At 40.7% G+C, this 25,495-nt stretch overlaps 2 protein-coding genes across 2 annotated transcripts in view; both read left to right on the top strand.

Annotated features, from left to right (window-relative positions):
* The window catches only part of slc45a3 (solute carrier family 45 member 3), a 131,066-nt gene that overhangs the window by 78,739 nt on the left and 26,832 nt on the right, over window positions 1-25,495 (top strand). The window lies entirely within an intron of this gene.
* Window positions 170-25,495, top strand: nucks1a (nuclear casein kinase and cyclin-dependent kinase substrate 1a). Its single transcript, XM_082533613.1, has 8 exons — window positions 170-494; window positions 12,686-12,735; window positions 14,216-14,300; window positions 15,257-15,303; window positions 15,401-15,550; window positions 19,498-19,647; window positions 20,909-21,058; window positions 22,836-25,495. Exons 1-8 carry the CDS (start codon window positions 478-480, stop codon window positions 23,087-23,089), a joined length of 903 nt encoding a protein of 300 aa, XP_082389739.1. The 5' UTR covers window positions 170-477; the 3' UTR covers window positions 23,090-25,495.

Here is a 25,495-nt window from a genome sequence, read left to right as displayed (position 1 = left end):
AACAGTGTCATTTCAACCGAGCCTGTTAACGGAGGCGGGGAACTATATGCTAAAAATGCTCTGATGAGCAGCTAAAATGTCCAAGAAGAAGAAAAGTCGTCGTTTAAATCAGCCAATGGCAGCAGCGGAGCACCGCGCTGCGCCTCTCATGGTTCATTGGGGGGCGGGCCTTGCCGGGGAGGCCCCACCCCTCAAGGCCGCGTAGTTTGGTTGAGCACAGGCTGCAGTTTCAGTTTGTTTTATTCACCATTTTGAAGGTAGCTGGAGGTAAAAAAAAAAATATATAAGAATTTTTGCGTTAGGAGGACTACTGGCTGCCGTACTTTTATTTTCACGCGCTAGCTCGGACGGTGGAGTTGTGCGTCAACCTCACTCCCCTCGGTGTTTTGCAGAGCGGGAATCTATATTCCTTCCCCCCCCTGTGCTTTTTCTTCTCCCCCTTTCTCACATCCTTAACCTCCACAGTATTCCTGCAAAATGTCAAGACCAGTGAGGTAGGTGTGCTAAATATGTCTTCTGCTCTCTCCGAGTTAATAACGACCCCGTGCTGGCGCCTGGCGTAGCCGATAACGTGCACGTCTCCACCATGTTGTGTTTTATGAACTGGGAATTTGTTTATTTCATGAAAAAATAATGGGAATGTGTGCATGCGTGTGTGTATGTGCGCTTCTCTTCTCGCGTGTGCACCCTCATTTTTTCTAATATGGATCCCAGCGCTGTGGACTGTTCGCCATGTCTTGTGTGGAGATACGCGCAGCCCGCCGCCGTGTCGTGTCTATCATGCTTTTAAACGGATCCATGATGTGCATTGTTGGCTGCTATGTAGGCCAAGCGGAAAATTAGTCGGTGTGATTTAACCAGCTACGTTTTACGGCTTACTTAAGCCAGGCCAGATAACGTTTTCCCCATTTTGTTTGAGAATGAGAATATGGCTACCCATTCATCCAGGGTAGGCTCCAGAAACGCCAATACACCCCCACACGAAAAAAAAAAATCTCCGGAGGAGGTGGTGGTCGGCCTCGGGATTTGATCTTGTTACCGCGCAGACTGTGCGTGTCGTGTTGTAGTCGCCATTACATCGCATTTCGGGGGGGGTTCGTACTTTGAGAACATTTTTAAAAATGGTGTCAGCCAACGAAAATGTCGTTGTTGTTGGGGGAGGAGGAAAAAAGAGCACTGAGAGCGGGTCTACATTTACAGAGCTGGCAGTAAATTAACACTGCTGGCTGATGTCAGAGGAAGGCGGAGAACTACAAGAAGTCACCACACCCCCTCCAACCCCCATCCCCATTGCAAGATCCCCGCTGTGATTATAACGCACGAGGTGCATTCAGACCTTTTATTCAGATTAAAATGCCTTTTTACTGTAAATCACATTAATGCTAATCTAATGTAAATTCAGTTCTCGAAATTTTGTGGCGACAACATGGAATCTTTTACTGGGTCATTCTCGCAGAGACAATTGGGTGAATATTTAGGGACTGTATGAAAATTACTCCTTATTTAAAAAAAAAAGCTGTGAAGTTAAAAGAAATCCGACATTAACTAATGTTCTTCTTAATCTTATATTCGGGTTGAGAAAACAGGGTTTCTGCCTTTCAGAGTTTATAAGCTTTTAAAGGCATTGCATTAAAATAAATTGTAAAAATAAGGGCTTAGTTGGATTTAAAATGTCTTGAGGTATTTTTTTTGTTGCGTTCAAGACACGCCTAGACTAAGAACGTAACAATGTTAAAATATGCTTTGTAGGATTTTAATATTTACTTTTTCTTTTTTTACATGCTAAACACAAAGTCTGTACGTGAGCCCTCAACAGGTATAAAACAAAACTAAACATGTCGATTAAGACAGGTGAAGTCAATGAACTTTGGACAAAATAACACTGCCTTACTCTTTTTGTCAACACTCAGAGCACAGCAATCACATTTGAATAAACTTTATTGGAATTGTTACTTAACAAAGCTTGAACATGTGCGCCATCCAAATGTTGCATGCCATATAGTCATTGTCTGGCAGTAAGTGATGGATTGCAGGGCTGCCTCATATAACTGAATCAGAATCAGAAAGGGGTTTATTGCCAAATGTTGAGCAGGTTTACAACATTAGGAAATTGCTGCGGTGCTTCAGTGCAAACATACTGTCATAAATTGTGATTAAATAGACATGAAAAAATAAAAGTAGGAATAAGAATTAAAAAGTGCTACGTAGAAAGATATGTGCATGAGATATACATGAGATATATACATGAGATAAGAATTAAGAGTGCTGCACTGTGAAAGATTTGGGACAATGTGCGCCAACATAAAACCTGAAAAGGATGAAAGACTAGTGCTCTCAAAACGATTAAAAAAAGCAAAACTCAAAAATGTTTAAGCATTGAGTTATAATTTTAAAGTCACGAGGACGACCAGTAGAACAGGACAAAATGTCTTTAGGAACATAAATACTTTCATGCTGAAAAAAAGCAAAACAAATAATTAGCATGCGTTACATAGAAAGGGCATTTGATACCTTGGGCAAGCTCTGCTGGGAATAGCATATTTTTTCTGTTTGTTTGTTTTTTTTCTACACATAAAATAAAAAAATAAAATAAAATCAACTCGATTAGACACTTCCACAGATCCATTGATGAAGTCATTGCAGTTAAGATTTTTGCATTTTGTTCTTTATTGAGGTTGCCAGAAAGTCAATACTAAAAATGACTGTTGGACTAGATACTCATTTACAAAAGTGTTGTCCCTCAACCGAGACAGCTTCACACAGCACTGTTGCAGATACTCAGGCACACAGCCCCTCCCCTCACTAGCAGCTAAACACATGAACAATAGTTGACATTTAAAAAAACTTTGAGGAATTTTGTAAAGCTCCATTTTCACCAACATTGACGCATTACAGAGTTATAATAAATGCTAACCTGCCACTGTACATTTTAATGTTAGCTATTAGCCGCCATCCAATAGCTACATTAGCTGCCTGTTAAATCCTCATTAACGTGGTGGCTAGCGACAGTGGCTAATAGGGCTGCCACGATTACGTCGACTAGTCACGATTACGTCGACTATCAAAATCGTCGACGACTGATTTAATAGTCGACGCATCGTTTGAAGCTTTGTAAGATCCCAAAAGACGCAGGAATAAGTAGTAGGATTTAAGAGTGTAATAACGGACTGAAACAGAAGATGGCAGCACTGCATGTACAAGGATGCCAGCTGCCGTTAAACCCCGAAGAAGAAGCAGCTGTGTCCCAGAATTCATAGCGCAGCTGTCAACAATGGCGGCAGCTAGTTAGTTTTAACTTTACTCTTATTATTCTTTCTGGGTCACAAAATAAACGTTTAACATATTTTCAGGCTTGAATGTAGCTGTGTAAACCTCAAATATCTGCTCAGTTTATCAAGACACCACGTATTTTCAAAAGCGCTCCGACGTTTTCGGAGACGTCTGTTACCTACTAGCTCGTTAGCTAGGCGGGGGCAAGGCTAACTAGAGCCGTGAGAACACCGGACTCCCGGCAAATCGTTTTCAAACCCACCGCCGTCTTTCGCTAGTCAGGTTAAACATATATATAAGTCACTTAGATAACTTAAAAATGTTATTGTTTGGCTTTCTTTAGTATTTTATTTGTTCCTGAGTAAATCGGTTTGGCTGAGATTAAAGTTATAGTTTTTACACAGCTGAATAAACATCAAGCAGACAGCTGATTATCAGAAGTGTGAGATGCTCGAGAATATACTCCAGTGTCCTGTTATATTTTAGATAGCAAGGAGTTTATTAAACTTCACCGAAACAATCTGCAAATTTCATTAAAATTTAATAAACTATCATCTTGTCTTTATTTTTAGTTAGCACCTTAAACACTTACAGCTGTAAGCTAATGATAGTCATATAAGAGCAGATGCTGCTGGTGCAATAAGCTGTACGTTTTACGTCCAGTGGATGATGATCTGATTAGTCGACTAATCGCAAAAATAATCGGTGACTAGTCGACTATCAAAATAATCGTTTGTGGCAGCCCTAGTGGCTAATAGTAAAATAATACATTAATATGGGAGCTATGCTGCAGGCGCTGTCAGTTCTGCCCATCTGTAACATTCATAGACAGTGTTACTTTAACATAATGCAATTATTTGTGCCTATAGTGTGTTACATTACATTACATTACAGTCTGCCAGAAATGATAGCAGCCTACTTTACCAACTCTGTTTGAATAGAAATGAAATTAGAAGCCATGTCAGCAGAAGCACAGCTATACCTCAGACACCTTAAAAATATTCTTTTTGTTGCGTAGCACCACCCAAAAAAATCTTGAACACATTCTTTACAGGTATGTTGCTTGTGTTACTCATGCTATTGTTTTTAATGCTCAAATCTCCTGATCAATAATTTACTAGTAGTTTAAACTAGTAGTAACAAGGAATAATTGCATGTGACTATAACATTCCTTGATAATCAAATGTTTTAAATATTAGTGAGAAGCGTGGTACCTTGCGCTGTGTCTACAACTGCAGTATATGGTGATGCATTGCTTTGGTAGCGAGGCTTTATCAGTTAACTCTAATATAGCCAACTTCACGTATCTTTTTTTTGGAGGGGAGGCAAGAGCTCCACCTAGACCTCGGCAGCATAGCTTTACATTTTCACGACCTACTGGGCTACAGAATTTAACCATAGAAAATGGTTCGATTGGAAATACACTACACTTTGACCTACGCCGTAACCTGAACTGGAATATCATTAAAATGGTGTTTTTACAAGAAAAAAAAAAAAGATGCAATTGTACACTTGTGTGTTCAACCCAGCTGTGACGACAATGGCACAATGTGCCAGATTCTAAAAATTAAGAGGCGCACAGCAAGTCAGATGGCCACAAAAGCAGTGGTGCATGCTACATGATGTGACGTCAGAAGTCGTCCCGGGCCACCCACGGTGGGTCACGTGGCGAGAATAAAAACACCATAAGAAAACGAAAGCTGTCAGTAAAGTCAGGAGAGCTATTCTGTGTAATTAAGAGCTGTTTACAACTGTTAATTTGGTTGTTTAATAAACAAAATCTAACGTTGTGCATAACATTGCGCACACAGTGTCAGATTAATTTGGAAATATTGCTAATGTCAGCATTGCTAGCACCAGCAGCCAGGGTTGTCAGCCTGTGTACAGGGTGTTTGACTGTTATTATTATCGTGATTTGTCCCCCCCGAGCCTGATTCTACTGGAGGTTTCTTCCTGTTACAAGGGAGTTTTTCTTTCTTACTATCACCAAGTGCTTGCTTACAGGAGTAGTCTATTTTAGGGTCTTTACCTTTACGATATAAAACACTTCAAGATGAATGTTGTTGTCATTTGGCGTTATATGAATTGAATTAAATATGCCAATTCAGTCAGATCAAATGACCAGTTCTGTAGCAGCTTTGTCAAATTACTTAGCCTAATAAACTGTGTGGTTATCTATATCTTAACACTGCTTGTTTATGAGCACATTATTTTATCACTGAAATTATAATGGGTTCTGTTGTAGATTAGTGGAGGTAGCAATTATTCTTTGTCTACCATCTGTGCTTGTATGCTAACATGAGATTGAGTCTGATATTCATTATACTTATGCCACATTATGCTACACTGGAGCTCAGTTTGCCTTAATTCTTGTATGAACTGCTAGCTGCACTCCTTTTTTTATTTTTTTATTTTTTTTAATGCAGCTGGTAGTTTTACTCATAGGCAGTATAAAAGCTGCATTCTTTTAAATGGCCACCGGGGGAGATACAGTTGCTGCAAAAAGACTGCCAACCCTTTATAGTCAGCATGTGTTGATCTTTTTGATGTTACATCACGTTGCGTGCACCACTGTATTTGAGGTGCTTCAGTCAGTCGTGCCCCGCTTCATTTTTGTAACCTGGCGTATTGTACCACGACCGTCACAGCTGGATTGAAGACAGTACGATTGTGTCAGTGTTCATCATGTTAATGATGGTCCAGTACAGAAGCTCAGTGATACAGGTGACTGTGTGATGATGACGTGGCAGCGAGCTAAGTGACCAATGCACAGGGTATACTGGCGCCCTGTCTGTTTGAAAACGGCTTTCTGATTTGACTTCTATAAGTAGTTTCCTGTTAAGTTTGTGGTCTGTTACTATTTTCAGGCTGTGTTGAATAAAATATCAAGCCCGCTTTGTAATACTTAGTCATACCGTGTTTCAGGGTAATACTGTGTATCAACGGTATGCTCATTAGTTAGAAACTTCTGATTGACAAGGCACTGGCCAATTATCATTCACATCTGGTTTCAAAACACCAAGATGGCATTGTTAAAATCTTCAGAGAGTTCAAAACAAGATTTCTAATATCAGTTGGTGACATTGTTTTGCTGTATCCATATTTTGTACCGTTTTAGGTTTCACCAAAGTAACATTACCGGTTTAATAAAAGGCAAAATCCCACTGCTGATCTTATTCAGGACAGACCTGCTGTTTTGCTCTGGGAAAGTTGCCGTAGTCAACTCCGTCCGTTTCAGGTCCCAAAGTAGGGCTGCTCAATTAATCGAATTTTAATCACGATTACGATCTGGGCTTTCAACGATCATTAAAAATGACTGAGCCGATTATTAGCCCCTCCCTCGTTTATCCGTGACACCTTAAAGGCCGGTCCGTGAAAATATTGTCGGGCATAAACCGGTCCGTGGTGCAAAAAAGGTTGGAGACCGCTGATTAAGAGGACCCGAGGGAAGCTCGGAAAGCTAAGCAGAAGTTATTTGGAGAGGAGAGTGACTGCCGTTGGTTGAAAAGAGAGGTAAAAAAAAAACAAACTTCAGTGGTGTTGCACACTATTTTATATTATTTTTTAAAGTCATTGTTAACCCTTTAAAGCCGTCAGAGCAGCACGCTCCGTTTTGTGTAACTACTTTTAAATCCCTGTAGAACCTGGACCATGTAAGCTAGCGCAATAATTTGTTTTGCATATGAAACCAGAGGAGTTGTACTTACACCTCATACCATCAGCTTGTCCTCGGTCACGGTTTCCTTCCACATAAAGCTTTGCAAAAATTGCATAAAAAGCGCTTGCAGGAACAAAAACATAATATTCCAGAAACACGCTTCGCTGATCCGATCAGCTGTTCGTAACACTTCCCACAGTGAAACAGGCGTCAGCGCGAACTATCACATGTCCGCCATTTCCTGGCCGAAACCGGAAGTGACGTGATTTTCGCGGAAATGTAGTTTTTTTTAACTTGTAGGCCTTAAAGGCCTATACTGGTCATGTTTGACTTTTCTGAATAGTTTCTGGGATGCTTAGAACTCGAATTGCACTGCTGGAAATAGTTTATTTTGATGCACCTGCTGTTTTCTTTGAAAATTTGCATCATAGGATTGTTTTTTTGTTTTTCCTGCAGTATATAAAAATTGGTGTATCTCCAAAATAAAACTATGAACACACTCAAAATTGTTGTAAACTATTTTTTGCAACTTTTTTGTATTTAAAGTTTTGAGGGATAAACCTCTTAAATTTCTCCCAAGTAGAAATATATGTAAAAAAACAAACAAAAACGATTTTCAATTTTTTTTTGTAGTTTATTGCACTTTTTTGCAATTAATGTAGTTACTATGGACTTAATTCATACATATTATTAAAATATGGGCTATAACAGTTGTATAGCAACTTGAAATGCTCCCATAAATGGCACTACTACATGTAAAAAAATAATATAAGCTCTGGCGGACTTGGTTCTATAGTAGGTCTTAAAGGGTTAAATAAATATCGTCAAATAATCGAGATCTCAATTTCAGTGAAAATAATCGTGATTATCATTTTTGCCATAATCGAGCAGCCCTATCCCAAAGTCAAACGAACACTACGGTATCACTGAGAGTTAAAAACTGTCTAATTTCTTTCATCTGTAATAAAATGATCAGCGTTGCTGCTTTACCAGGTGTAACAATTAAGTTTAACATCCAGGCATCCATGAAAACAGAATTTATTAAATTCAGTTAGAAGTTAGCGGGAAGTTAGCTCGCTAGCTTCCACCTAAACATGATATAGCATGTTCTGACTGAGTGATTTCTGAAACAAATTAAAACGTACAGCTCTGCTGTCACTTCAAACATAAATGAAGACAGAAAACTAAACAGCAGTGACATTTGTAGGGTTACTGAAGTTGGGCTAGCTGCAGAGGTGGGACCAAGTCATTGTTTTGCAAGTCTCAAGTAAGTCTCAAGTCTTTATCCTCAAGTCTCAAGTCAAGTCTCAAGTAATGTCAGGCAAGTCAGAGTCGAGTCTCAAGTCACTGGTGTAAAAGTCCGAGTAAAGTCACAAGTCTGAAATTTTGAATTTCAAGTCCTTTCGAGTCTTTAAAAAAAAAAAAACGAAAAAATAATGTTGCAGTTATGCTAAATGTAAATATTAGACCATGTAATTTTAAAATCTGTGTTTTTCTCAACACATGACAAAATAGTGAACTTAGAAAATATACACAAATTGTGAAATTGCACCTCTTTAAAATGCAGCTCAATTAAACCTAGCTCCAAGAATAATTTTCACCGACAGTTCTGAGATAAGCTGCATGTTATTCTTGGATGCGGTTGTAGGACCGGCTTTAAAATCGCATGACAAAAATATCATACACATTAAAAAAAACTGTATCACCAACGTAGCCTGGACAACATTTGCTAGTTAGATGAAGTCATGATCTCATCGTAGCATATTTATATGCATATTTATAATCATACGGTTCTTGGAGTGAGTGCATACACTCATGAAGTTTAGTAACTTCAGGTCACTGCAACAAGTCCAGGTACAGTTTACCGACGAATGGGTGCAGGACCTTGAAATGCACCGTGTAGAACGAAAGACCATCGTACATATCATAAGTTTACCAGTCTCACAAATCGTCGTCATAAATACACATTCGTTAACCGTTTATTAATAGGACCTTTGAGCTCAATGGTAATTAATTAGCAGTGGAAATAATTTCTGGTAGCATCACAGAAATGTAGCAGTGACAATAATATTGTATGCTGTAATCGTACTGGACAATTAGTGATACAAAAAACCTGTTTTATCCTGTGAATAAAAGTATATGTTTTTGTCAGTGTACCATAATAACAGAAGCGAAACGCAATATTGTGTCAGGACAATTCACTATTTATGCACAATAAACAAAGGAGCATAGCGCGACAATTTCTGTTCAGCGCCAGACTTGCTTGTAACCTATATCACCAATTATGTTATGAAAATGACGTATTAACTACTAAAAAACACTGACCTTCGTGTAAATGCTTGGAGCAGACTAACCTGTGAGCTGGAGTGTTCTGGGACGTTATATTTGATCTTTGAATGGCTGCAATCCAGTCGTTTACTTCGGAAACATGGCTCGAACAATTTCTCTTAAACGTCGTAATCCGATAACAACCGATCTCTTTACCCGTCAGCTTCCCGTGGCTGTCATGCGACCGGCTATTGCAGTTAATAATACAACAGCTTCTTGACATTTTTGTGTTTCTTTTTATCGCTGTGTGACTGATTTCAATTGAAAGCCTGCGTGGGCTAGTACCTCTTGCCACGAGTTCCCAGAATCCTTTGCGGTTCTACCCGTGAATGACGTCACATTTTCAATCTCTATATAATATGCATGTTAAATTTTATATTTGGGGTAAAATATCAAGTCTTTTCAAGTAAACCGGTTCAAGTCCAATTCAAGTCCCAAGTCATTGGTGTAAAAGTCCAAGTCAAGTCACAAGTCTTAGAACATTTTTTCAAGTCAAGTCTAAAGTCATAAAATTAATGACTCGAGTCTGACTCGAGTCCACACCTCTGGCTAGCTGGTATATAATGATGTGCTACGTGATTGCTAGCGACACAGCAATGTTAGCATAATATAAACACAGTGAAGCTGGAGGATGAACGCTAACTTTTTTCCACTCGATAAAAGTTAAGTGAGGGTTTCTGGTGGTTAGGGACAAATGCAATTGCATGGCAGGATGCTATAAACGGATCAAACTTCAGTCAGGAGAACAACTGAAATAATCCATCCACAATACGAGGTTAGTCATTAATATACTGCAACAACATGGGAATAGAGCAGCTGCCAGAGAATTCAACATTAATGAATCAATGATAGGGAAGTGGAGGGAGCGCAGGTTTCCTCATATTCCAAAATTGCTTCGTCTCTTTGCTTTTACTGTTGCCCGGCATAATTAGCAGATGATGTTGTTTGCAGCCGCTGCAATGCTTTTGACCAAAACAGGCACAGCTTGATGACCCCATCAACATGCGCTATCGCGGTAGAGCGGTATAGTCAAAATCTCTACCGTTGGCCAGATTTATATCGTTTCTACCGTATACCGTTTATACTGCCCTCTAGGGCTGGGCTATATCATACCGTTCAGGGTAATACCGGTGTAATTTTGGGCAACAATAGGAAAATAAAATATTGCGATAGAATATGGGTAAAACGCGCATGCGCAGTGCCTATGTTTACATACGCACATGGCGGCGACGTAGAATGAGAAGAGCGAAAGCGGATTGTTAAATGAAACGGATGAACCAGAATTGGTTTGTAAAAATGCTGCAACTTCAGTGGTGTGGAACTGGTTTAGCTTTCGTCCGTCAGATACACAACAAAGCACTGTTTTTGGTAGAGCTTGCTAGCGGGCCGTCGTTATTACCATGTTGTTTGGAAAATACGGCACACTTAAAATCAACCCTTTGATTTTTCTGAAAATTGACAGAGCCCCTTATAATCCCGTGCGCCTTATGTATGAATTCTGGTTGTGTTTACTGACCTCGAAACAATTTTCTGTGGTACACGGCGCTCGAAAATCTGTCAAATGTTTTAGTACGACTTTGCTAAGCTACGAACCCGCACCACTTGATGGATTGTCGGAGCATTACGGCTATCGTAGGCAGGCGCCTCGCGGAGTGATACGTACTGTGCTTCAACATAATATTACCGTATTGTGTGTGTATAACCTCTTTTTAAGTTTTGTGGATATTATACATGTTTATGCTGAGGATATGTCAGCCAGTTTCCACTGGAAATGCCTTTTGGTTAAACTGTCAGCAAGGAATTTGCACTGTTACGTTTTTATATAACTTTAATGCACATAAAAAACAGCTGCTTGTTTAAGTGAAAATACATTGATGGTTTTTTTGCACTAATAAAGTTGTGGAGTTGTAAAGTATTTTGTCTAGTGTCAGTTATATCGTCAGTTATATCGTTATCGCAAATTTTCAAATGTATATCGTGATAAATATTTTTGGTCATATCGCCCTGCTCTACTGCCCACCCCTAATTCAGGGGTAAATTTTTTCCCAATGATTTTAACCTGAACTGTCTGTTTGTCTTGGTCAGTGCTGCTCTTCAGTTTTCCAAAGGGCGTGTTACCTGAAGTGCAGTCAAATACTGTCACTGAGACTTCCCCCATACACTTGGCCCAATTAGCCTTTGTAACTGTAGAAGGTAGACCAGTGTCCAGTTCAGGGCCCCCTGGCTGGAAGGCGTTTTATGTCTCGTACCAAATAATACGATCGAGACATTCATACACAGCCAGCACGTTGCCACTTGCACCACCTGAACTGCTGGACATTACATATGATAGCTTTGTTGCACTCTAGTCTACACTGTCTAATATCGGGTTATGGCAGTTAGGGCTGCCACGATTAGTCGACTAGTCACGATTATGTCGACTATTAAAATCGTCGACGACTAATTTAATAGTCGACGCATCGTTTGAAGCTTTGTAAGATCACAAAGGACGCAGGAATGAGTACCGGTAGTAGGATTTAAGTGTGTAATAACGGACTGAAACAGAAGATGGCAGCACTGCATGTACAAGGATGCCAGCTGCCGTTAAACCCCGAAGAAGAAGAAGCTGTGTCCCAGAATTCATAGCGCAGTTGTCAACAATGGCGGCAGCTAGTTAGTTTTAACTTTACTCTTATTATTCTTTCTGGGTCACAAAATAAACGTTTAACATATTTTCAGGCTTGAATGTAGCTGTGTAAACCTCAAATATCTGCTCAGTTTATCAAGACACCACGTATTTTCAAAAGCGCTCCGACGTTTTCGGAGACGTCTGTTACCCACTAGCTCGTTAGCTAGGCGGGGGCAAGGCTAACTAGAGCCGTGAGAACACCGGACTCCCGGCAAATCGTTTTCAAACCCACCGCCGTCTTTCGCTAGTCAGGTTAAACATATATATATAAGTCACTTAGATAACTTAAAAATGTTATTGTTTGGCTTTCTTTAGTATTTTATTTGTTCCTGAGTAAATCGGTTTGGCTGAGATTAAAGTTATAGTTTTTGCACAGCTAAAACTGTCAAGCAGACAGCTGATTATCAGAAGTGTGAGACGCTGGAGAATATACTCCGGTGTCCTGTTATATTTTAGAAAGCAAGGAGTTTATTAAACTTCACCGAAACAATCTGCAAATTTCATTAAAAATTAATAAACTACCATCTTGTCTTTATTTTTAGTTAGCACAAACACTTAAAGCTGTAAGCTAATGATAGTTATATAAGACCAGATGCTGCTGGTGCAATAAGCTGTACGCTGTACGTCCAATGGATGATGATCTGATTAGTCGACTAATCGCAAAAATAATCGGTGACTAGTCGACTATCAAAATAATCGTTTGTGGCAGCCCTAATGGCAGTAACTTAATGTAATCTAATGCAGTGTGTTCTTCTTCACAGGAACAGGAAGGTGGTGAACTACTCACAATTCAACGAGTCTGATGACGCAGGTAAGTGAGGCTTCAGATGTGTTTCATTACAAATGGAGTGACACAAGGGCAATGTACAGATTAGTCTCTGCTATAGATATTTAGCATCAGTGCACAGTAATGACACAATTTAAGGTAAAAAGTATGAGGTAAAAAAAAAAAAACCTGTCCTGTGAGGCGATACTGTGTTTTGGTACATTTATATGCGCACAGTTTCTCTTTACTTTGTGTCGACCAGTAAATAAATACCTCTGCAGAACAAATGTTTGACAAATCTGTTCCAGTTTTGTGTCTGAAAGTAAACAGAATTTTAGCTGAGATATCAGATTTTAAATCCCCAAATATCAACGTTGGTTTTTAAAATGCTTCATCAGTTGGAATCTAAAAGATATTCAGTCTCCTGAGAAAATCATGGTCCAAGTTTCCAAGTTGAGGCAAAGTGTAACTTCAGGTGCTGGTTTGGCTCATGGGGCGAGAAGGTGGCTGGGTACGGCTGCCTTCCTGACCAATCGTTACTGCGATATCCAGCCAAAGCAACAAGGATGAACAAAGTTCATTTGCCCATTTTTGTCCATCCTATAAGTACAAAACTAATGGTCTTCTGTTAGTTTTAAGTATAAGCAAGCTAGCAATAACTGAGCCTAACAGCTGGTTTTATTCTGGTAGTGTTTTTCTTTTAATACAAAGAAGCAGTTTGTTGCTGCAACATTTTTGCCTCTTCTGGATTATGGAGATATTCTATATATGAATGCTTCTGCTCAGTGTCTCTGGATGGTTGATACTGTGTCTCATGCTTCTCTGAGGTTCAGCACGAACCGTAAATTTCAGACTCACCACCGTGAGTTATACCCTCTGGTATGATGGCCTGCTTTGGCCAGTCAGTCTCATTTATACGGTTTTATATATTAGGCAATACTCGGATTGCTGCCTTCCTATATACGTTCCCTGGTTGCAGTGAAACATGCTGGTCATTATTCTCTTCGTCCGCATGGTTACTTGTTGCTTTCTGTTCCATTTGCCTGAACTGAACTTGGCAAAAGAGCTTTAGTCCATTTAGCAACTCTCTGTTTGGAACGAGCTGCAGAACAACGAAAAAAATAACAGAATTCATTTATTAAGTGATTTTAAATCAGAACTAAGAATCTTTGAGGCCAGTTCCATAACATGCAACTGTTTCAATTAGATTGCTCGTCATTTTAATTGAATTTTATTTTATTTATTAACCTCCTCCTTCCCCCCCCCCCCCCCCCCCAGAATATTTTACATTTATTTGTGTGTGTGTGTGTTGTTGCCTTTGTTTAATTGTGTAATTTGTGTAAAATCTCAGTGGGATCTTCCTGGTTAAATAAAATAAAAAAAATGAAGTCATTGAGAGTAATTTAGGGTGGTGACTTTAGCATTTAACTCAAAGCACTGTGATGTCTTAACTGGTATCTTGTAGAGCTGCTAGCATGATATTGAGTTGTGTGTCTTAAAGGTTAAAAGTGCGCTTTCTCCTTAGATGAGGAGTATGGTGACGACAAGCCGAAGAAGGTGCGACCAGCCCCTCGTGAGCACAAGCGCTCAAAGAACTCGCAAGATGACAGGTGAGCCCTAAGTGGAGATTTGGTAGGATTGTTGTGTCTGGTTACAGTTTCTAATGCAGCGTCAGACACTGTGATCAATTCTACACTTTATCACTTGGATGTAGGGCTGGGCCATATTATACCGTTCACGGTAATACCGGTATAATGTTAGGCAACGATAGGAAAATGAAATATCGCGATAGAATGGGAGTAAAACGCGCATGCGCAGTTCCTTTGTTTTCAAATAAATTGTTGATTTAATATATGTTTGAAAAGGAGAGATCCAGGTGACAGTTATCAGTTTTTCATACAGGGCTGGAAGAAGGGAGGACAAAGTACATCACATGTTGTGTGTATCATGTAGTTGACACATAGGAAAAATCAGGATATCAGAATATGCATATTTTTGTTAGTGAAAGATCTCAGTGGCAGGATATTAACTGTGCCAGAGACAAACACTGGCACCGTTTATGAATTTGTTTAATAGTTCTTGGATATCAAAGCAAGTGCCAGTTATAGTGCTGATTGCTCAGTCTCTTACTGCTGCTGCCACCTGTGGCCCAGCCCACCACAGGTGGCCTTTATTCTCTCTATCATGTGTGATTATCGCGCTGTTTAATCGGCATGTTGGTGTGTTATTTGGCAGATAAAATCACAGTTATGTGAATAAATTAGTCAAGTCTGAGAGACTGAATAGAGGAGAAAATGGTTGTTTTGTATTTTTACATTTTTTACTCAGTAATGCAACAGTAGGCAAAATGAAACATGCTTCCCACTGAATGAATAATGTTGAATCAGTGAGAGTAACACTGGCTGGAGCTCATCAGGACATCTTTCAGACCAGTCCTCAGCACATTACGTCCATATTATTTCATCCATGCCAGTCCATTGCAGTCTGTCTTGTTGAAGAGTTCCTGGCTGCCTTTCCTCGACTTACTGAAGACACTGTTTTGTTTATTTCTTGTTCTGCTCCCCAGTGAGGACTCTGATGACAAGCTCTCCAAACCCAAAAATGATTCAGCAGGTAAGTCAGTCTGAGCTACATGAAAAAGGTTGACTCTCTCTGAAAACAGCTGGAGTTTGATTAACGCTCACTGACTTCCTCTGTGTCGATACTAAAGATGACTTTGGCAGCGATGATGAAGACAATGACTTTGGAGAGGAGGATGAAGATGGAGGAAGTGACTATGAAGAAAAAAGAGGGAAAAAGGGAAAGAAAGCCAAGGTGGAGAAGCCCAGCAAGCGGGGGCCGAAGAGAAAACGGGCTGCAGGTAACGCAAGTTTGTTTGAAGGCTACTTCTAATTCTCTGCTACAACTCTGGCAGCATGAAACACTGAAGACGTATGCAGCTTTTAATGTTGATCAGCTTTGTTTGTTGTATATGGAATTTTACTTTGGACAGTGTTATCCACACACACGGTCAGATTGACTAAGAGGGGCAAATGATGATGCGCTCGCAATCTCAGGAATGCGGTGATGGAGAATGGGAAGATCTGGGAATGCTCTCAGGGCTTCAACTGGCATTATGCTAATTTATAAACAAAAGAATGCAACAAATCAAATAATGACCAGCAAACCTTTGCAAGAGTGGTCGGAAAACAAGCAATCAATCATATCAAAAAATCATACGGTAAATGTGTAGGTTTTCCTCATTTTCTGCATAAAATTCAGATCACTTAATGACAGCTGAGGAAGAAACAACGTTCTGATGTGAATGTGTTTGTGGTCTAACTGATCCAACAAGCTCTGATCCAGACTGTGGCATCGAGGTAGGTCTGGATCAGAGTTTAGGTGGAGATATTGAGGTGTTATTTATCTGTTAAATGCCAGGTCTCTCTTGGAAATGAGACTTTTACCTGGATAAATAAAGGACTAATAAAAAAAAGTTTGAGTGATCGAGCACATGATTTTGATTTGCTCAGCTCTCGTCGACCCTCTGATTAAAAAAGGTTCAACCTCTGAGAGCGGCACATGTGTTTAACATTTCCACAAAGTGTTTTCTTGAGAAAACAAAACCACTCAAGGAATAAGTCATAGTTTTGAGATTGATATTAGTCATGGACTGTTTACTGGTCGCCTGGTAACTGGTCTAAAGGAAAAACTAACCAAGAGCCTCATTCTTGGTAAAAAGCTCTACCTTTATGTAGAGCTGGGCGATATGAGATTTTTTCATATCACGATATGTTTTTTTCATTTCAGGCGATAACGATATCTATCACGATATAAGCCAAATAACTATATTTGTAAGATTTAAATGTGCCGTTGCTCACAAGTAAAATGTGAAATAATCAGCAGCTTGTTTTTATTTAAATATTTATTTCCCATAATAAGTTCAACAGGGTAGATGTACTTAAGGAACATGAGACTTTTTCAGATAAATAAAGGCAAATATTGCAAACTACACAAAAGGCAGCCGCTAAAGCGTTTAAGTTTCAAAATAGAACAAACGAAACAGACTAAATTGTCAATTCCACTTAGAAACAAAATATTAATTCTAAAAATAAATCTTAGTTTGTTTTACAGAAGAACAGACAAAACTGACTAACTTTTGTCAATATCAAATAAACTGAGAACTAAAAGGAAATTCTCAATCTCTCCTTGTTGTATAGCTGAGCTTTTCAAACAGTTTTAACAGTTACTTTAGTCTGACAAAAGCCGAATGACGAATTAGCGCTTCCAGTCAGAGACTGAGGCTACGTCCACACGTACACGGGTATTTTTGAAAACGGAGATTTTCCGTTTTCGTTTTAAAAATAATCCCGTCCACACATAAAGGCAGAAATGAAGGAAAACGCTGCTATGAACATGCCAAAGCAGCAGGTGGCGCTAGATTCCTAACCGTGCAGAAATGTTGGCCAATCAGAAGTCTAGAAGCCTCGGTGGGAAAAAGTAAACAAAGCTGGGGCATAGAAGCAGAACCGAGTCGTATGTGTGGAGGGACAGTAACTGTGTGTATATATGTAAGCATTTAAACACTGCAGAGAGTAGAATTAACAGTATTGTAGAAATTCATTTCACCGAAACAATAACGTGGCGCACAGTGACGCATGCACCAGTTTATTGTATTTCCAGACTTGCTTTCGGCACAATTTACAGTGCACGCTACTCTGTTTTTTGTCAGACTTGAAATAGCCGAAATACCTTCACACTACGGAACTTCTATGGCTCTTCCGTTCGACAATCTCTCCGGCGTTGGAACCATCATCTGTTTTCTCTTCGGTCACGCTCGGTTGATTTTTCTAGTCGGCACACTCATTTCCTCCATTATGAGCTGGCTCCATTACCCGCTGGCTGCTTCCCAAACAAACACACGTGCGGCTTGGCACTTGTGCTGTACGTAACAAGTCACGCGACGTGACGCTGCGGCTGTGATTGGTTCGGCTCTGCGCTACTTAATTTGGATTGGCTGACCTTTTTTTTTTTTTTTTTTTTTTAAGAGGACAAGAGCGGCGAGGTCTATCGCGATAGCTTAATTTCTCTATCGAGTAAAACTTATATCGCGATACATATCGTTATCGTTCTATCGCCCAGCTCTACCTTTATGTTTAGTTTTTTAAACTCTCAGAAACAGGCTGTAGTCTGAGCTTCAGATGTGGCGCTATACATTTTAGCCGCATCAAAGAAACAAAGGAGTTGGCAGCTAAAATGTCAAAACTGTCTAAAGTTTGATCGGTTGTGCTCTGTCTGTATTCTTAGATGTGACCAAACGAGGCGGATGTCAGTTTATCAGCTTTGTTCTGTGTAGCCATGGCGGTGTGTTATAGCTTCAGGAGACTCCACAATGTTATCCTCGTGGTTTTATCTTAAACGATAAAGAGATCATTGACATCGATCGCTTGACATTACACATCCAGCTGGAGGATATCTCACTCAGCCCACCACAGCTCGAGAGCACTGGATGTGCTCTCCTGGACATTTATTCCTCCCACAATTTCAACTGATTGAAGCGTTTGCTGTCCTACAACGGTCCCCGACACTGTGATTTATTATTACTGTGAATGGAAGCTACGGTGGACGAGGCTGATCAGTCACTGTCATCTGCTGAGCTGCGATTATAAATACTGACAACATATCGGTATTTGTAATTAATATATTAATTAATTAATTGATGGTCCGGACAATATCCTGTTCGTATCTGCTGCCCACTTTTTAGTTATAGCGGAGCAACTTTATGCTGCTGATTTAAATCAGCCTTTATATTTCTGCCTCATCAACAAACAAGTGAGTAGTTACACACAGCTCTGTGTGTGTGCGTGTGCAGTGGAGCCAGCAATGTGGGCCTTCAGATGTCCTACATGGCATAAATGGCTTACCTGCAATGCTCCACTGTGACTTTTCATTACACATCAGGGTTGTACATGTTGTGTTTGTGTTGTATTGCTTTGCTGCTAAGCTGTTTAGGCAGTATCCCCTCACGTATGTTCATTAGTTACAGTATGGATGTGAACCGTGCACTCATGCTGGTAGCCTGCGTTTGTGGTATTCATACTGGAAGTGACTCCTCAACAGCAGCAGTAATAAGTTTTCTGTGTTTGGGGCACTCGGTATACATCATGGAGGGTGGATGGCACCGCCTAAAGGCCACAATATACCTGCTGTAATGGTCGTTTCACTCACCGCAGCAACCACAGGAAGCCTCTGCAGTAATTACCTGGACAATAGGTGTCGCCAATCAGACAGTCAATACCAAAGCTAAGACTTTGGAGAGGGGGCACAAACGCTGAAGTTTTCAAACTGTTCCAAGCGGTCTCTGAGCTCCTGAGCTGGAATATCATTAAAATGGCGGGAATAGCCGGCATGATTATGCACTCGTGTCCTCAACCCGGCGGCGGCGGCCACAGCGCAATGAGCCCAATTGCAAGAATCTGAGCACGCGACAAGTCGAGCACAATGGCACTGTTAATGGGTGCATGCTAACCACCAGCCTGCACTGGCATGGCTGCAGCTGTTTTGGTTTTTGCTGATCTCGCTGAGGAATGATGGGATGGGACAGTAGAACTGTCCTTTTTTTGTTTTTTACGACCAGTTGATGTGGAGGATTTGTTGTGGAATTAGTGGAAAGATCTACGTCTGAATAGAAATAAAGTTGCATGATACCGGAGATCAAATAAAAGCACTATACAGAGCAGCATTAAGGCACTGTTTCCGTTTGTCTTGTTTGTTTTACCCATCATCCTCTGAGTCGTTGTGTAACTGTCTGTGTGTGTTCTTGTGTAGATGACAGCGATGACGACAGGGAAGTGAGTCGAAAGCGTACAGTGCGTCAGGCGGCCTCAAAGGCCGTGTCCAAACAGAGAGAGATCCTGCTGGGAGATGGAGGCAGCGAGGATGAGGAACATGAAGATCAAGAGGAGCCCTACATGGACCGTATGTAGAACACAGCACACTTTGATACAGCAGCTCATGTCTTCACTAAAAACAATGTACCTGTATCTTCATTTGCTAGGACACAGGCAACAGTGAGCTGTTTTTGTAGTATGAATTTTTATCACAGCTTAAATGGTATTTTAACTAGTAATTGTTTTCAGACTTTAGGTCTGGTTTTTAGTTTGATCTATAGCCTCCATTCTTCGTGGCAATAGTACTCATACTGTGAGCATGCATGCACCTTTTCTGGCCTCTTTAAACCATAGATAAACCATCGTGTTAGTGATGCTTTTGTTTGAAGCCTGGAACGATTTGGTTCTTTTGAAACTGTACAGGAAGCCATGCAGTTCAAAAGCTTGACAAAAACAAGACACCATTCATCTAGCTGTTCATCCAGCACATAAGCCACTGTACATACCTCACTCTATCCAGGTATTCACACTGGAAATAGCCGGGTGTTTACTTTAATTCACTGTGTTCTCCACAACATATACACATGATGGGAAAATGGAGGCATTAGAAAACACCCAGATACAATATTTGGTCCCTTTCTGCTAACATAAACAGTGCATTTGATTATAACTCCTGTGTCCTGGAGGTTAATGTTCAACAGCGTGTTTATCTCCACAATTTACAAACTGAACTTCAAGTTGTTTTCACTCACCAGAGTTTGTCAGCTAAGCTAAGCTCAGTAAGCTTTTTTCTCATAACTTAATTGGTTCTATTACTAGTTTTAGTAGTCTTTAGTCTTGTGTTTTTGCTCCCTGTATGTTTCTAGTAGAACGATAAAGCAGGTTGAGTTTGGGGGCAGAGCTACATTGGGATCGACAAGTCTTTAGATCATGAACATGCAGACCTACCCCTCAGTTTCAAAATGCCTGGTTTGCTTCTTGGTGGGACGCTGCTAATCAATAGGTGACGCTGAGGTCACTACTCCCATCTTTTATGTATAGTCTGTGGTATCACTTGTCTGTGATATCAGTAGACTCCCAAGTCTTGCAAATTGGATGTGACCCAGAGAGCCACAACAGTCAAACTGGAAATGGAATCATCCTCTAAAGCCGCAGTGCTATCATGGTATTAACTGGAACTGGAAATGGATGAAGACATTAAAGTATCTCAGTGTTTGAAATGGTTTTTGTTTTAAACTGAAGCTGGGGAGGCTTTAATATTCCAGGCATGCTGTGTATGTATGTAAACAGTGACTCTTGTTCAGTTGGATACCCTCTGTGCTCGCTCTCTGAGATTCTTCTGTTTGCAGCTGACGAGTCTGGCAGCGATGAGGACTTCATGGTGGAGGATGACGATGACAGCGACTACGGTCACTCCAAGAAGAGAGGCAAGAAGGTGATTCGACGGCGACGGACAGACAAGGAGAAGAAAAGCCCCAAGCCACGGCTAAAGGCCACAGGTGAGGCAGCCAATCAGAATACAGGTGCAGGAAGATGGGTCCCAGTATGCCTGTGACGTGGCTTCCTTGCTCACCGTAACTTCATTGTGCAGTCACAGGAGGTCACTGCAGTATTCTCCTGAACGATAGGTGCCGCCATTCAGACAGTACAACCACAAAAATGCTGATGTAGGAAGAGAAGTAGTCAAAACCGGAAACAACGACTTTCCAAGTGTTTTTTTTTCCCCCACAAAGTTTTCAAACAGCTGCAACATTTCCCTCTGTATATCTGTGTATCTCTGAGCACACAAAACCTTCAGTTTTTACACCCAAGTTGTTTATTTTAGAAACTGTCAGAATATTAAATGAATATGTTGAGTAAGTTGACATGCTGGCTGTGAATCCTGTTCAAAAGTTACAATCTTAAATGCTTATACGAGGCTGGGTTGCAGGCAGAGAAGCCCAAGCCTTCCCCTCAGTCATGTCCAGCTTATCTGGGGAAACACGGAGGCATCCCCGGGCCAGCCAAGCAATATAATCCTTTCATTGAGTCCTGGGTGAGGTGTTCTAGGCATGTCCCATTAGGATTTGACCCAGGGGGTGACCATCTCCAAGTAGCAGTGCTATTTTGAACCCCTCTTGAATGACTCAACTCAGAACCCTATCGGTGAGAGAGAGGACAGTCACCCTTCTAAGAAACCTAATTTCCACTGTCTTATTTTTTGCCTTCAAAATAATGAACGATAATAAGCTGCAGCTCCATCTGGTGGCAGATGGCTACGTAACATTTAGGACACGGCGATTTGTAGCATTTTCAATGGAAATGTTAACAAATAGATTAAATAACGAGTGCGTCGAGTACTAGTGACAATAGCGGCAATCAGTCGACTAGTCATTACCCTGCCCTCCCTTCTCTCACCCCAACCGGTCGCAGCAGATGGCCCCGCCCCTCCCTGAGTCTGGTTCTGCCGGAGGTTTCTTCCTGTTAAAAGGGAGTTTTTCCTTCCCACTGTCGCCGAAGTGCTTGCTCATAGGGAGTCATATGATTGCTAAGTTTTTCTCTGTATGTATTATTGTAGGGTTTACAATATAAAGTGCCTTGAGGCGACTGTTGTTGTGATTTGGCGCTGTATAAATAAAATTGAATTGAATAGTCGTGCACATCGTGTTTTGTGTGCTCTAAAACGAGAGCTGAACAAAATTTTCCTGACAAATGCAGGAGGAAAAAAAACACACTCCGTTCCTCATACTGTCAGAAAAACTTTCCTGTCAGGATCAAGTTTGTGCAACCCGGCACATTCAGAATAATCCACCTTGATGAAACTACAGCACATCACCACTTTACTGCTCACTCAGTGAGCATCACATCCCTCTGTGTTTATCTGAATCTTTGTCTTGTGAAAGGGAAAAAGTGCTCATTTCTTCCAAAAGTACAAATATGAATGTGGATAATGACATTAAGTCATAAATAAAAGTAAGTCGCTGCTTGCTGACAGAAATACTGCAGCAGGCTATTACAGGACTACACATATGCAATGTACATTAACAAGTACTTGTTAAGGTTGATGGTGCAAAAATGTGTCACTGAGTGGATCCTGATCAGAAATGGAAACAGAAAATATGAATTGGTTTGCCTTTGCTTTGCACCTTTGCTTCAGGTGTGTGCCAGTGCAGAGCAGTGGGTACCGACCAGTGTTAAATATATTCCTCATTGTGAGTCAGAGTTACATGGCAGCCCGCCTGTGTGCATTTACCTGTGCGATTAGTCACTGACTGATTTGTGTCCTTCTCTCTGAAGTGACCCCCAGCCCAATGAAAGGAAAGGGGAAGGGGCGCCCCAGCACCAAGGCGATGGAGAAGAGCTCACCCAAAGAGGAAGAAGAGGAGGAGGACCCAGAGAGTCCCCTGGAGGAGGAAGAGGAGGAGCCCGAGAAGAAGGAGAGTTCCCCAGCTCCCAAGAAGACAAAGGAGGCCGCAGGAGGAGAAGAGGAAGAGGAGGACGAGGAGGAGGAGGATGGCTCAGAAGAGGAGGCACCCTCTGGAGAAGACTAGAAGATGGTACCCATTTGAAGCCCATCCTCCACATCTCTCTCTGTCTGTTCTCAGTGGGTTTTTTCTGTTCTTCTTTTTGTTGTTTTGTTTTTTTTCTTTTTGTTTTGCTCTGCGTTTAGACTTTTTGTTTTTTTTTTTTTTGGTTCTTTTGGTTTGTGCCGGTGGCCTGGCTCAGTGGTTTGGACTTGGTGTGCTTCTTTAACCTCCCCCCTCCTTCTCGCTGCCTCCAGCTTGGACATAGTGCTCCTGTGGCTGTACAGCATATGTAAGGACTTAGCATTTTCTCTTCATCCTTTCTGGATTTTCGTGTGAAAACTGTCAGCGCTAGCAGGCATCCGTCCCGAGTGTGAACACACCCCTTCACTGCTGTGTATCTTTGTTTCCTCCTCGCGGTTATCAGGCATGACTGGCCACACTCTTTACTATTTTTTTTTTTTTTTTTTTTTTACTGATATGTGTCGGTAAGTTGAGCACTGTATTTGCAACATGACGTTGAGTGAGCACGTGCAGGCAGCGGTCAAGCCTTCACCCTCTCTGGTTTGCTTTTTTGGCACCAGGTGGTTGTTTTAGACGGTTCTTTGAGTTTGAGCAGCGTCTTTTAAATTCTTTTTAAAGCTAGCTCCGCTTCCTTCAGACACTTTGATCTACATAGTTTGCGGCTGCTGTGTTCGCTACATGTCAGACTGCCACCGTTGCACATTTCAAGAAGACGCGCGTGTGTGTGCCTTTGCATACACGCTTAAATTTTCATTGGGGTACTTTTTGTATTTTTCCTCTAAGCCCATCAGCTGCCTTTGTGAAATGGTTTCTGTTGTTGTACATCAGGCTTTCTAATAACCTCCTTTTAAAAAACTCACGCAATTTCTATTCCCTGCATGGCTACAGCATCTTCTGAACACTCAAGCCCTTGTGCCAGGCATCCTGAAACCGTTTTATTTTAAGAAAGAGGTGTTTTTGTTTTCTTTTCTTTTGTCTTTGTTTTCTTTTCAGAGTTAAAAAATGAATGTTTTTCTCCTGTTGGTTATTGTTCTAATTCTCTATTCAGATTTTTTTTGTAATGTTTGTTTTTTAAGAAAAAGAAATAAAATGTATCTTGATTTTAAAGAAAAAAATGTCGACCCTATCCAATCTGTTCTTGCCTGATGGTTTGATCAGCCATCCCTTCTTTGACTTATTCTGTCCTTTTCATCCCCCTCCCACCCCCAAACACATCAGCTTTAGCGAGGTCCATGTTTCCTGGAGGCTTTTTTTTTTTTTTTTTTTCTGCCCACATTACTGTTTCCACAAGTGGACACCTTTTTGACTCCAGATTTCCACAGTCCTGCGACTCGGGAGTAGATTAAAAGCGGGCAGCTCGGTATATATCCGGCATTTGTTTCTCTGTCAATGCCTTAATTTTCATTGAGTTTCGGTCGTGGCTCTGATTATATCGTCACTGGAGGCCCGAGAATGTAATCTGTCCTCAAGTTTTAGGTCTTTGCTACAAACGGCAAATTAGGCTTAAAACGAGTCAACAATCTGTACGATCAGCAATCCAAAGCCATAAAACGATCTCAAAACTAGTGACTCGGAGATCAGGTGCAGCACTTGTGAGATTAAACGTTTTTTGTTGTTTCTTTTTTTTTTTTTTTTGCAACAAATAGTGTTTGATGTCAAAGCGAAAAAACAAAGAAAAAAAGCAAAACAAAAAAAACCAAAAAAAAAACAAGTGTATTGCGGTCTTGGGAGTGTGTTTTCACATCAAGTCTGAGGCTGCAGTAAACGTCAGTCCTGGATGTGTACAGGACCCACTCGAACCTAGTCCCTGGTTCAGAAGCACATTCGATTGTTTTCCGACTGTCCTCGTTCGCAGGTTAAAGTGTTCTTTCTACGTTCAGGTCCTGAATTGGCACCCATCTGTAGCTACTGTCATTTTCTGATTGGAACTTAAAAAAAAACAAACCTCTCTTTATATCAACCTAACGCTGTTAGCGGTAGGGTCAGATAGCGGCTCGTAGTTCACAGCACTGAGGGCTTGAATGACGTTCCTATCATCTTCCCGCAGGAGCCACATGGCATAAGGCTATGAATTTCTCCTCACTCATTCATTCTACAACTTCTGTTCTCTTTCTGATGTCTTTTTTTTTGTTTGTTTTTCTTTCAATCTACCTTCAGTTGTACTGGCAATGTAAATGTAAGCCAAGTTGTGATTCCTACAGGAGACCAAGTGGAGAAGATTTTGTCAGTAGTATGGAAAAGGAACACTGAACTCTTGAATCTTTTTGCATGTTGTGGAAAAGTGCGAAGCGGTGATGATGATGATGGTGGTAATGGCAATATTGTGGTCTTACAAAAAAAAAAGTATTAACAACGATGTTGATAATGTTTTTGGTTTCCCAGCTTCTAATAAAGGCAACCTACTTTTTA

This window comes from Aulonocara stuartgranti, assembly GCF_965226115.1.
Source record: "Aulonocara stuartgranti genome assembly, chromosome: 5".
In the NCBI taxonomy this organism is placed as follows: domain Eukaryota; kingdom Metazoa; phylum Chordata; class Actinopteri; order Cichliformes; family Cichlidae; genus Aulonocara; species Aulonocara stuartgranti.
The sequence above is the reverse complement of the archived record's forward strand: the minus strand, read 5'-3'. Positions and strand labels throughout refer to the sequence as shown.

What these genes read in the sequence shown, in the direction of transcription:
- nucks1a (XM_082533613.1), top strand. An exon ending in AGAGGAGCCCTACATGGACC is followed by an intron (nt 19,648 to 20,908) that starts GTATGTAGAACA and finishes TTCTGTTTGCAG; the next exon opens with CTGACGAGTCTGGCAGCGAT. An exon ending in GCCACGGCTAAAGGCCACAG is followed by an intron (nt 21,059 to 22,835) that starts GTGAGGCAGCCA and finishes TTCTCTCTGAAG; the next exon opens with TGACCCCCAGCCCAATGAAA.